A 13,424-nucleotide genomic window follows, 5' to 3' on the forward strand; every position below is an offset into this window, starting at 1 on the left:
ACAATGCGGAAAGAAAGGATGATTTAGGCTACCTTTACGTATGAAATTGTACCTGACCACCTCATGTTATACGCCAAAACCAATTCTGGATAGATTAAAGACCTAAATGCCATGAAACATCTTAGAAAAAAATATAGGCAAATAATGACCCTGTGGTATGATGTACAAGACACAAAAAGCACAAACTATAAGCCAAAGGAGAAACACAGTTTACCTACTTAAAATGCAAACTTCTGCCCGCAAAAAACAAGCAAAACAACAATGTGGAAAAGCCACAAGCTGGGAGAAGACTGTTGCAACATATAACTAACAGCAGAGAATACATAAACAACTCCTACAAGTCATAAGAAAAAGACAAGCAAGCAGCCCAGTCTTGCAATGCTTTGTTACTCATATGTCATTTTCGGGAAAAAAGGAGGCAAGCAAATCACACAGAGGAAGAGCAAACCACTTAGTGACACACTCCTGGCAAAGGCAGGGGGCTGGGCACCCTCCCACCTGGTTAAGGGCAGAGCCATTAACAACCTTCTTTGGAGGACGATTTGTCAATATCCATCAAAACAACAACAACAAAAAAAAATATCTGACAACCCTTCGATGTGGCAATTATACTTCTTGGAATTATCCAAGAGATAAATTCACATATGTAAAAAGATTAGTCAAGGACATTCTCTGTAATACTGTTTCTAGAAGCAGAAAAATGAAAAATTAGAATGTTCAACAATGGGGAGTAAGTTTAAATAAATTACATCCATACAATGGAATCAATGACAAGGAACTATCACTTAGAGAAACCGTTTTGTGAAAAAAATCAAGATGCAGAACAGACGATTAACAAAAGAGAAGCAGGCTAGAAGATGGAGGGTGGAAAATATGCATACTTATATGCACAGACTATCTCTGCAGGGACACAGAAGAATCCAGTAAGAGTGACTGCCTCTGGGAAGGAGAGGAGGGGCCAGTGCTGAAGAGCAGACATTTCCCCCTCATTGAACAGTCCGTATCACCTTTCGTTTTGTTTTTAACCATGTATTTATATGTATGTGTTACCTTCTTAATAAAATGTCCTACTGAGAAAATTTCAGCCACTCAAAAAATAAAAAAGAATGGTTTAAACAAACGATAGTATATCCACAGTAATAAATACTATATCTAGCAGTTGAACAGAGTAAACCTATATGTATTAATACTGAATAGGTACAAGGTTCCTTTCTGGGGTAATGAAAATGTTTTAAAATTGGTTGTGGTAATGGATGCCCAACTCTATGAATACACTAAAAGCCACTGAATTGTACACTTTAAAAGGGTGAATTGTAAGGTATGTGAATTCTATCTCAATAAAAGCTGTTAAAAATATCTACATACACATACATACACAAAAAGAGAGGGGGGATGGTGAGGAAACAGGATTCAGCAAACTGGGACCAGAGGCCGAATCCGGCACACCACTGGTTTTTATAGTTTTATCAGCACATGGCCACACTCATTCATTCACATATTGTCTATGGCTGCTTTCATGCTACAAAGGCAGAGCTGAGTAGTTAACAACAGAGACAGGAGGGCTTGCAAAGCCCCAAATCTTTACCATCTAGCCTTTTACAGAAAAAGTTTGCCAACCCAATATTAAAAAAGCCTTAAGTTATGTACAGCTGAGCAAAAAATAACAGTTGCAGAATAATACAGTCAGTATGATATCATTTACGTTCTAAAAACCACACACAACACAATAAGACATATTTTCTATAAGTGCATTTAGGAAATGATCTAGAAAGATAAGGACCAAACCAAACTCATACCCATGAGTTACTTCTAGGCAGGGGTAGGCAGGTTAAGGATTGGGAGTTGGCCAAAGGGGACTTTGGCTTTATTTGTAATTTATTTGAAAATGTATTTTATTTGTTTTAAGGAGACAAGTTCATATATTACCTGAGTAATTGAACTTTCTTTCTAATTAATATTTTAAATATTTTAAAAGCAAGGCTGGCAGAAACAGAAAAGTAACAGGACTAGGTAGAGTTTAAAAATGTGAGTTCTGATCTTGGTCTTAATTTTACTAAGCACTGCCAGAATTTTAAGTATTCTGATCCTACACCCACTTTTTAGTTTTTTCAGATCTTTCTCCTGGCATTCCTCTTACATTTCTCCTTCGTTGCCTTCAGAGCTGAGGTTTTCAAGTTTCAAGGTGAAATGAGATATGAGCAAGGGCAGCAGGGAGGGATGGAGGATGGCTACAAAGGAGGCACAGGTTAGCAAATGGTGGTGTCCTGTCAACAGTCAACTATTTCAGGGATATAATTCTTATTTCAGGGCCACTCGGATGTGTGATGATTCCTAGTCTCAGGTTTAGCAGGACTTTGCAGTAAGTCCACGCTCATAGCCTTTGTATTCCTAGCTTCACATAATTCACAAGACCCTAATGAGAGCTGTGTGACTTCTAACATTTTCTGTACTTCAAATTAGTTTGCAAGTAAGTTTGACTAGTCTTGTAACAAAGTACACCATAGAAATGGAACTAAATGACTGTTAATAAGCAATCCAGGCCCTAGAATGGTACATAATGGATCCTGAGTCCCAAGCAAGCTATTTTACACCATAATTTACAAAAATAATATGGGTACAAATGACAAAATACACTTGTTCATCTTTAGGAAAATAAATTAAGTGAAAATCTAATGGGAGAAAAAAGTAAATGACTTTAAGACAATTATTAGTTACTATTAATTACAGGAATGGACAGTTTTTCAAGCAAGAACATTAAATGTCAAATGAAGTTTCCAACTGCATATGTTACACAAAATTAGACCTCAGCTAACCAATCTTGTAGGATACCTAGAAACTATGTACAATTCTAGAAAAGGCAAGTGCTCTAAAACAGTAATAAAAGCAACTAAAATTTTTTTATGAAGAGGTAAATTCAAAAGATAGGGTATCCTGAAGGCCATGGTATTGACAGGGGGCCTGTGCTAGCTCAGTTAGCTTGAGCAAGTCTCAAAAGGGGGAGCTTGAGCAACTCTCAGTTGTTGGGACCACAGCCACTTCTGCTTCTGAAACAAAGCAACTGGACAACCTGAAGAAGGGCTGCTTTTAGTTGAAATAATCTGGGGAAATCTGGCTATATAGAAACTAGAGTTACAAGGGGAAAAAAAGCACATTCAACAAACTGATTTTTTAGACAATCTGGTTTGAAACAAGACTCAGCATAATTTTAACACATCTTCACAAAGGAGACAATAAGAAGTCTAGTATTAGCAAAAAGAAGCATTAGAAATTATATACACAAGCACTCACATATTTTAAACTAAAGAGAATTTCATTTTAAGTTTCTCCTTGGGAAAAAAGGGTTTGCTCCTAATAAACTCACCTCCATGTTCTAGAAATACGCGAACACATCTTTCCTTTCCTCTTGCTGCAGAGAAATGAAGCAGGGTCCAGCCATTAGCATCCCGGCCATTTGGAGAATAGCCTTGTTCTAACATCTTTCGTACCGTGTGAACATCCCCGGCAGCTACTGCAGCTTGAATCTGCAACTCTTCCTGGAGTTCAGGGTTCCTTCGACAATGGTGGTGTAACATCCTAGCTGAGTCCACTTTTTACAAAGGATTCATTAGGTCACAGGGATCAACCTTGAAGGGTAGGTAGAATACATAAAATTTAGAATACTTGACACCTGACAGTGTGTTCATTAAATAGCACAGAAGTTTCCATTGCTAAATCATGTAAACTTTAGTGATGACAGTTCATACTACTACAACAAATTAACATGTATCAGTTTTGACCAAAACTTTCAGTTATTTCCCTAAGATTATAAAAGATTTCAAAAAGAAAGTGAGGCATAAAGCCCTAAAATGCCAAAACAGGAAATTTCCTCTGCAGCCTTTTGTAAACTCAAAGCAAATATCAATGAACACAGCATTTATTTTAGGTAAAATGGAAAGTGATGCTGGGCAGCTGAAGATGGAGACAACAGAGGAAGCAAATGAGTACTTGTCTTAGGAGTTTGCATTTACCTGATGCACATGGAAAATTTAAGTTATAAACCATTCAAGGATTCTATCACAGATCAGCGAGTACATATCGAGTATCAAATGGACAATTCATAGACTAGGACTAAAGACCTCCAGCTATAAGAAGTAGTTTAAAATTTTAAAAAAGCAAACACCTTTAGGCTGGTCCCCTAAAGTATTTCAACAATATTTTATTTTTAGCCCCAAAGAGTGGAAAGTTGGGGGGAAGGGGCAGTGGGCGGGGTTTAAGTAAATTAGAGGAAAATGTGTAGATTATATTTACTTTCCTTTTGTTTCTGTCTCTCTTTCTATCCTCCCCACTTTATGTCCTCTGAGGCACGAATTACTACTCCTCTTTTTCTGCCACATTTCTTTTGCACTTTTCTAATTTCCATTTTCCAGAAGTTTTATTCTACAAATACTCAAAGTAGCAAGATCATACAAAATATTTAAAAACTAAAGGAATCTAAACAATCTGTTGATTAACCACATGAAAAAAGTAAAAGCAGTATATAGAATTCCAACACTCTCTAATAGGTCACAAAAGAGGTGTGTACTCAAACCCAATGTAAAATGAGATCTACTTCATGCAAACAGGAAAGTCCAAACTGAATTGGTGAAAAGTTACATCTTATATGTGTGTATATAAAAACTTTTTTAGTGCATTTTTTAGCTTTTAAATACATACAGAAACTTAAACTACATAATTCTAGGAAGCCATTCCATCTGGGCTAACTTTAAGGTATAGATTAAACTCACCTCCTAATTAGTAGCTTCCATTTCTAAAAATAAAAAATTATGTGAAAGTCCTTTAAAGACATTCTGGTCTCATATGTAGGTTAGACATCTTGGGATAATCTTGTTACCAATAATAGTTTACCTTGTAAAACTTCTCCTTACAGACTGTACAAAGGTCAACTTAAGCCTAACTTAGGTCATAACTTAGGTCATATTATCACAGCTTAATAGTATAATCACATATCCTACCTGGTTCCATACATAGAAAATGGTTATTACAAAACTCCTAAGTATCACTACTAAGTAATGTAATTTAAAAATATCAGGCTATCGGGGCTTCCCTGGTGGCGCAGTGGTTGCGAGTCCGCCTGCCGATACAGGGGACGCGGGTTCGTGCCCTGGTCCGGGAAGATCCCACATGCCGCGGAGCGGCTGGGCCCGTGAGCCATGGCCGCTGGGGCTGTGCATCCGGAGCCTGTGCTCTGCAACGGGAGAGGCCACAACAATGAGAGGCCACCGTACCGCAAAAAAAAAAAAAAAAAAAAAAAAAAAAAAAATCAGGCTATCTCCTCAAGGAAAATTGGGAAATGAGAAATTTCCTGACAAGTTGTTTTAATAAACATGATTTCCCCCATCTCTTCCCTTAATTACTTTTTCAACTGACACTAAAATTAAGTCTCTTGTCTTAGAAATTTTAAAACCAAGAATCCTTTTGTAATAGGTTTTTGCTTATTTTTAGCATTATAAGGAAAGATGAAGACCATTAGAAGGAGTTAATAGAAACTACTACCATATACTCAAAACAATCATCTTTAACAGATTTTTCTTTTTTAATTGGGATGATCACCTTGGCACTTAAGGCATACTATGCAAGGAAAAAGATTCAAACAATAACAAAACAAACCTGGATTTTCTTTTAGCAAGTGCTGTGTTTAGTATGAATTAGGTGATCTGAAGGACAAATAAAAGCTAAATGGATTTTACCCCAGAACAGCACAGATGACTTATGACCCTCAGTCACTTACCTTACGGGAAGAATGCCCCTTTTCCTGATACGTGGATTGCCTAATAACCATTGTGCACATACAGCATCGTGAGTAGGGGGCTCAGAGTGTGTCCAGATTCCGGTGTCAATGAGCTCTTTTTTAACCTAAAAATGAATGAAATAACAATCACAGGAAATTTTCTAAAAAAAAAATAAAGAAACATAGCTGCCTGAGTAGCCTACCTTTTGATGAGCTTATATTTTAGCACTTTACAACAAACTTACAGAGCAAAGAAAGAACTTAAATCAATTCTTAGAAAAAATTATCTCAAATCTACATTAACCCGCAAGGTGGTATAGGATATGACTTATTTTCAGGAATTTTTTTTTTCTAGAAAGGCAGGTGTGTTTTTTTTTTTAATGAATAAGGAAAATAATAAATCACACACTTGGAATTTGGATGCAAACACAAATTCTTCTTTTTGCTCTATTCAAAATATATTTTCAGTACTGAATTACTTTTTAATTGGCATCGCAAGTTTCTTACTCTTTCTAAACAATTAAAATGAGAATATATCTGCATTCAATACGATAGGTGGCTAGGGTCAAAATGGAATCTATGACAACTAAAAGGAGATTTTCTTTAAATGCTGGTTCTTCGTACACACAAAAGGCATCACATTAATAATTTTGAAACTTTTATTCCTTTATGCATACACCAAACTAGGTAAAAGATTAACAGTCTTGCCAGCTTCTCCATATGGATTCTGAAAAAATTCTCTACAACTAAAAGAATAGGGATCTTTCTCCACGTCAAATAAATCCTAGATCTGTGAATTCCATTAAGGTTAAGAACACAGGCAAAGTGACTTCCATGCATTACACCAGAATCCCTCTGGGAATTACTCACTGGGAGGACTGCCGTCCCATATCAGTGGGGTGGGTGTGCTAATAAGCCCTCCATCACTTAAACAAGGAATGGTCAAGCTGCCTGGCAATCTGATAAGCTATGGAGAAAAGTGACAGTCATAGGTGGTGGTGGCTAAAGACCAGGATTTTCAACCAATCCAAATTAGTATGGTCTACTTTGAACCTTTCCTCTTTTCACACTTTATTTTTTCTTGTCAAACTTCTTCAAGGAAGGCCAAAGACTCTGCAAACATGCACTTGGAAATAAATAATATTTGGTTTAAAACTCTGCTTAACACTTCTAACTGAACTAGGCATGATCAGAACAACTCCTACATGGCAAGCTGTAAAAAATGCAGTTATCCTTACAGAAATGGCTGATTCTAAGACTGGGCAAGAAATATAGACGATGAGCCTAGAGCATCTCACAGTGCCAAAAAGCAAGGAAGTACTCCAAGAAAAATGCAATGATGGGGGTATGTCAAAGGGACAGAGGAGCCAACCAAAAGAGCTCTCAATAGCCAAGATGGAACAATTCGAACAAGAAGATAATCAAAGTACTATTAGAGTCTAACCCAAAGTACAGAATAAATATCAGTAAGTCTGTATTGATATAAATAACTAATTAAATTTTAAAAGGGGGAGAAGAAATAAATCTCCTGTGCAAAATTCCAAATAACTTGTGTAAATTCTCTCCCCTCAAGGAGGTGGAGCACAACCCCTCTCTCCTTAAGTGTGACTTCCTTTCAAAGAGGATAGTATGGGGGAGGGGGGAAGAAACTTTACAGTGGGAAACCTGAAAAACACTGCCTCAGCCAGGTGATCATGGTCAAAATCAAGAGTGCCAAGTCATGTTGTTAGTATATGATGAGAATGGCAATTTACCTCTGTGCTCTTTCTCCCCAAAACCCACAGACCTAGCCTAATCATGAGGAAAATATCAGACTAATTCCAATTGAGGGGCATTCTACAAAATACCTGACCAGTACTCTTCAAAATGTCAAGGTCATCAAAAGCAAGGAAACAAAGAAGTCTGAGAAACAGTCATAGCCAAGAGGAGCCTAAACAGACGACTAAATGGAATGTGATATCCTAGATGGGATCCTAGAACAGAAAAAAAGATATTAGGTAAAAGCTAAAGAAATCTCAATACAGTATGGGTTTTAGTTCATAAGAATGTTCATTACTGGTTCATTAATTGTGGCAAACGTATCTATTAATATAAGATGTTAATTAGGGGAAGGTGAGTGTGCAGTATATGGGAATTCTGTATTACCTTCGCTATTTTTCCATAAATCTAGAACTGCACTAAAATAAAAAATGCAAACCAATGTCTCCAATGGTGAGCCTGCAGCATTTCCACAAAGGAACATGTGATTACTTCACATGTGAGCTACACCTACAGTGCAAGAATGAACACCACTGAATGCCTTACTTCTAAGTGTGTCCTCAGTACTCCCTGCCTCCCAAGAAAAGTGGAGATGACCCTCTACGGTCTTGAGCCTTTAAGAGTCCTTGTTCTTGTTGCTTTCCATATAGCCGTCACCACTTCCATGAATGCAGCGGAGTGGTGGGGAGGACATGTGAGGTGGGGGTTGAGGAGAATATGAAACGGTATTAATTTATTAACAATGTCAAGAAAGGCTTTGTTAAAAGTCAAAGTGACTCAACTATTTCTCTCTTATAAGAAAAGACGCACAAACAACAGTAACTTGTGATAATCCCACGTGGTCTGCTTCAATTAGACAAATGAAAGTCTACTGAGTGTCTGACACATGCCTGGCATACTACTAGGCTTTGGCCACTCGTATCATCCCTGGGTAGAACTTTAATAGAGAGTTTTGCATACTTCAAATGAATCAAATACACCTAGAATGGTTAAGATCCTTTTTCTCTTTTCTGACAATACCAAGCTCTATAAATAATAACCATAGGTTTAAACCAAAAAAGCGCTTCAGTCTTTATGGGAAAAAACAACATAAGACACACATAACATGCACACATGACCCCTGTCAACTGCATATGTTAAATTATGAAGGCCAATGACTTATTACCAAAATATCCTAATAGTTCAAAGCATCAGATGAGTTAATTTCATCCTGGTGTAATTTTATGAGAGTTTGCATTTACTAGAGTAGAACCATCCATGTATGTATAAGTACAGGGGAAAAAGACTATTGAACTTAGTAAATATAATATCCAGTGGTAAAGTTACCTATTAAAAACTAAAAAGGAAGCCCAGAGATGAGAATGGAAAAAAGTCTATTCCCCCTCAAAAAGTGCAAGTTTGAAAGTCTGATAGCTCATGGTAGTGACCTATAAAATTAAAAAATATGGCGGAGGCAATTTTCTAATAAACATATGTACAATGTAAGTTGACTCAGAATGACTAAAACTCTAAGGGTGCAATCTTTAGAAATCCCATTCTAGGTTTCACAGTCAGAAAAAGAAAAAAAAAACATACTAACAAGGAAGACTTCAGAATTATGTATCAAAATGAGCTGCTTCCCAATGTATATCACTTTTATATAAGATTTTACTGCCCAATGTTAATGGTGTGTTTAAATTGTATGAATTTATCTTTTCTACTCTACACTTTTCTTACAAAAGAAAACAATCTAGGCATCCAAGCTTTTATACTGTTGACAATATTAGAAACTATAAATTTAGGAATTAAAATGTTGCCATCTAATTTCTATATAGATGCCAAGTGAACCTCATTAAGTTAAAACCAAAGCTTCTTGCTTCATATAATTAAAAGAAATCTATATTCACAAAATAAAGAATAGCTATAAAACAAAATATATTTAAGATCTGTCTAAAATTATATAACTTCCACCAAATTTGCCCACATGTCCCCAGTTTCCTTTGGCATAAATGATTAGTCATTAATGGCTTTTTACATATTATTTTCACTAAAAGGCCACACATTTTTTTGGTTAAGTGACACACATTAGAACTGTGCTTTCAGATTTCACACAAACTAGAAACAAGATAACAGCTTGCTACTCAAAAAAAGAAATAAGCATTTCTTTGCAGAGTAAACAGAGATACAGGCTGGAAAGGAAATAAAATCAGCAACTCCAAGGATACTGGCTCTGAGGAGAGAAAAAAAAAACAAAAAACAAAAAAACCAATAGTTTACAAGTCCTAAGAAGGAAGATGGATGCAGAAACACTACAATGCCCGAAGTGTGCAACATGGGTGAGATGGATGTTAACGAGGTCTACTCGTATAACTAAGAGCCTGGACCCAAAATGAAGTAGAAGTGTTATTTTAGTATCACTCAACAAAGCACCATAGTGTTTATGTTCCAAAACAAGTGAGGGTATTCCTATTCCCTTCAAATTACTGGGCCTCCATATAACATAAGGATTTATTATCATGCAAGACTTATCTATAAGTCTCCTAAGTTCTAACAGAAAGACCAAGAAATTTCATGAAATGTGGACAAGGTAACAGAGGAAATTTCGTAATTCACTTCCCCAGACCCAATTCAAAGCATAAATCACAAGCACTATAAGTGATGAAGTCTTGTCAGTCTTATCTCATTAACCCATGTCTGGCATTACCACCTTAGCAACCTCATGTCGGTACCTAAGTTTGTAAGAAGTGAGACAAGCATTCCACATAAGGCATGCCTTCTGTTGAGAATGAAATGAAAGGATGAAAGTCACGTATTAGATATGCTTATAGAAACTACCTGACTTTAGACTTTTTAGGAACAGTATGTACTTCTGTGTTATCAAATAAAGAGATATTGTACGTGTCATAATTGTGAATGGCATCACTTTAGGTATGAAGAAAATAAGTACTGGCCATAGCATACTCAAAATGCAACACTTCAATTAAAATCAGTGATTCTTCCTATGTGATCTTAAATCTTACTTGATTACCAAAAAAATTGGGTGTTTTAAATTTTTTTTTCCTTTCAAAACCATGCGAATGACAACAGAATTAACACAAAGTTAACTACCAGACTGAAAAAGATAAACTACCTATCTGGCCATGTTGGTAACGAAGTACTAAATTCAATATTTTACATGACTGGCATAACCTAGACCAAATACTCTCAATCATGCTAATATTAGGAACAGATGCTGACAATTTATATATATTCTGTAATCTTAGAAAAATCATTAAAAGCTGAGAGGATCAATGAAACATTATTTAAGCAATGAGAATGAACTGACTGGAAACCAGAGGAAAGCAGTGTTCTCTCTTTACCCTACATACTTGACTCAGCACAGGTGGTAATATCCCTCAGAAATAAAAACATGCTAGAGTTCAATCTAAAGTATAAATATATTTAACTGAGAAGGCCTGAATAGAAAATACATAATTCATTTTTACCTTAAAAACATATTTCAAGTATTTTATCATTTTTTTCAAAGTTCTAAAGGAATCATTAGGCATTTCTCTAGTGACTCACATATTTAAATAATGAAAACCGCATTCTACCTAGCTTTTACTGAAATGAAGTGGACCCTACATATACATACAAAGGGTGCCCTAAATGTTCACTGTGTAATAGTCATCAGTAGATACTGATTTTAAATCCCATTCAGTAGCATACACTCTCATTTTGGTGTCCAGTTCCAGATCTCAAGAAAATGCAAACCCTCAGAGCCCCTTAAGTCTCTTTAGCTACACCTTGACAATTAGAAGTATCAGGAAAGACATTAATTTCCTTTTCTGGAAGGCAGAAAGTCCAGTAAAACAGAGTAAGTCAAAGATTTCCTAACAACTTCTGCTATTTTAAGTACTTCTTTGTACCTAAAATTCCCTAAACAATCTGAGATATTAAAATAACTCTGAGATTAACAAGTCACTTTATACTCCTGCTATTGGATGTTAGAGAAGCTATTCATTTGGCTAATTTCTGAATTAACTCTTACATAATTTCTCTGTTCACATCCCCTCTTTAGGACTTACATGAATGTCCTAAACCTACCTTTAGTCTATTTTCAGAGGCAGCAACGAAATACAGCAGCAGAAATGTGATCACATGAATTAGATGCTTAAATTTCAATTTAACAAATTCTCTGTAAGGGTTTTAAAATGAGAAATCTTATGAAGAGTGCCAAAATAAAACCCTAGATTCTAAACACACCAAAACATTATTTTGTTTTAAAATTCCTGACTGTCAAATGATTAACAAGATATTCTGTAATATAAGTATTAGAAAATGAGGTATAACAAATACGATTTATCTTTTTATAAGAGTTTCAGAGCCCAGCCACATCTGTCACACAGAAACACACAAAAGCCCAAAGAGTTAATTATACATAAGTGCTTCGGGAGGGAGTATTGCTTTCATACCATTCATACTACTAAGGTACACAGATTCACTTTTTACTAGAGAAAAAAAAAGTCACATTATTTTCTGAAACTCACAAATTTCAAGCTATTACTGTACCATCCTCTACCAAACCCCTGTCAGTTAGGTAACTCAAAAGATTTTCTGATGGAGGTAGAGGAAAGATGATAGGAAAGAACAGGGGAAAACAGAAAATTGTGGTTTAACTGAAAAGCAGAGTCATTCAGAACTAACAAGCCATTAACAAGGAACTGAGGAATTCCTATGAGAGTAAGAGGGGCAGGGGGAGCTACAAAAAGGTCTCAAAGTCTCTGAGCTGGGTAAATGGTACAGTGCACCAAAAGATAATGCAAAACACGGAAACACACTGTACAGAGAGAAAGGGGAAAAACATGTTCCTGGGAAAGAGAAGTTATTAAAATGTTAAGGATTGGGGCATGGGCAGTGTTTTTGTTTTTGCTGGGAAACTTGGAGCCAGGAAAGGGTTGCATTCCCAGGTAACTATCCTGAAAATAAAGCACTGCTTAATGAGTAGGGGCCAGGAATAAACAGTGGGGGAGGGGAGGGCTGGCTTATTACCTTTATGGAGGATGCTGGTCAGAGGCTCGCTGCTGCTTCTCTGGTGGGTGGGCAACCCCGTTCCTGCTCTCTCGCCTCCCCTAGCCAGCTCAAACCTGGAAATCAGAAACCTGTGAGTGATGCAGTACCCCGGGGTCGAGGAGGAGGGGGCTCTGAAGAAGGGGGAGCAGAGGAAGAGACTGGTAAAAGGCAAGCAGGAAGAAGCAGTGATTCTCCTCCCTCCCAGGCCAGCCCCCTTCCCCTCAGGAGAGGTAACTGACTTTACCTGTCTCCTCAGCTGCTGTTTCTCTTCTTTCTTTCAGCCTCCTCCACACTCACCAACTTCTCCATTGAAGAAACAGCCCAGGCAGGGCCGGACACGGGTGTTCTTGATCCTCCTTCGATGCCTCACGGCCCCAGCCCGGCGAGCATCCAGACTGCCGAGCAGACTGGAGGCGGCGGTCCTGGCCGCCGGGCAGCCTCGGGGCAGGGGTGCAGGGAGGAAGTCCCGGCTCGGGTGGGGGGGCAGTCCCCGTCTGAGGGCTCGGAGCAGGGGGCTGCCGCGCTCCGGGCCGGAGGCTCCCAGCTATGAGGGGACACGGGAGGTCTCAGGGCAGCGAGGTCCCAGGTCATTCAGGGTCCGAAGTGCCAGCCACGGGGACTCCAGGCAGGGGGCTTTCGGGATGCACTTTGCACTGATCCACCCCCGCCCCCTCCCTCCAACACTTTGGGGTCACTGGGATGGGACCAAGCCTTTAGCGGCCAATCACCGGCCGCACTGGAGCCTGAGCCAGGTCCGGGGTGGGTGGGGGTGGGGGTTGGAGGCGACTTGGTTGGTTGGTTGCTTCCTTCCCTCCTCCTTACCCCAGCAGTACCCACCCCTTGCCTGCCGTAAAGCCGCCTGTGCATT

The 13,424-nt window shown here is 38.0% G+C and overlaps 1 protein-coding gene across 2 annotated transcripts in view; it reads right to left on the reverse strand.

The window, feature by feature from the left end:
- The window catches only part of ASB7 (ankyrin repeat and SOCS box containing 7), a 57,065-nt gene extending 43,827 nt beyond the window's left edge, over positions 1-13,238 (reverse strand). The window contains exons 1-4 of one of the 2 annotated variants that reach the window (XM_082618105.1): positions 12,854-13,238; positions 12,536-12,630; positions 5,768-5,892; positions 3,362-3,623 (exon numbers count right to left, since the gene is read on the reverse strand). In XM_082618105.1, coding sequence (XP_082474231.1) covers positions 3,362-3,572 — 211 coding nt within the window. In that variant the 5' untranslated portion in view covers positions 3,573-3,623; positions 5,768-5,892; positions 12,536-12,630; positions 12,854-13,238. Of the gene's footprint in view, positions 1-3,361; positions 3,624-5,767; positions 5,893-12,535; positions 12,631-12,800 lie in introns of both variants that reach the window. The other variant, XM_082618104.1, reaches the window with a different exon arrangement.
- Positions 13,239-13,424: the final 186 nt, after the last annotated feature.

Source organism: Mesoplodon mirus (genome assembly GCF_964341445.2).
Source record: "Mesoplodon mirus genome assembly, chromosome: 4".
In the NCBI taxonomy this organism is placed as follows: Eukaryota; Metazoa; Chordata; class Mammalia; order Artiodactyla; family Ziphiidae; genus Mesoplodon; species Mesoplodon mirus.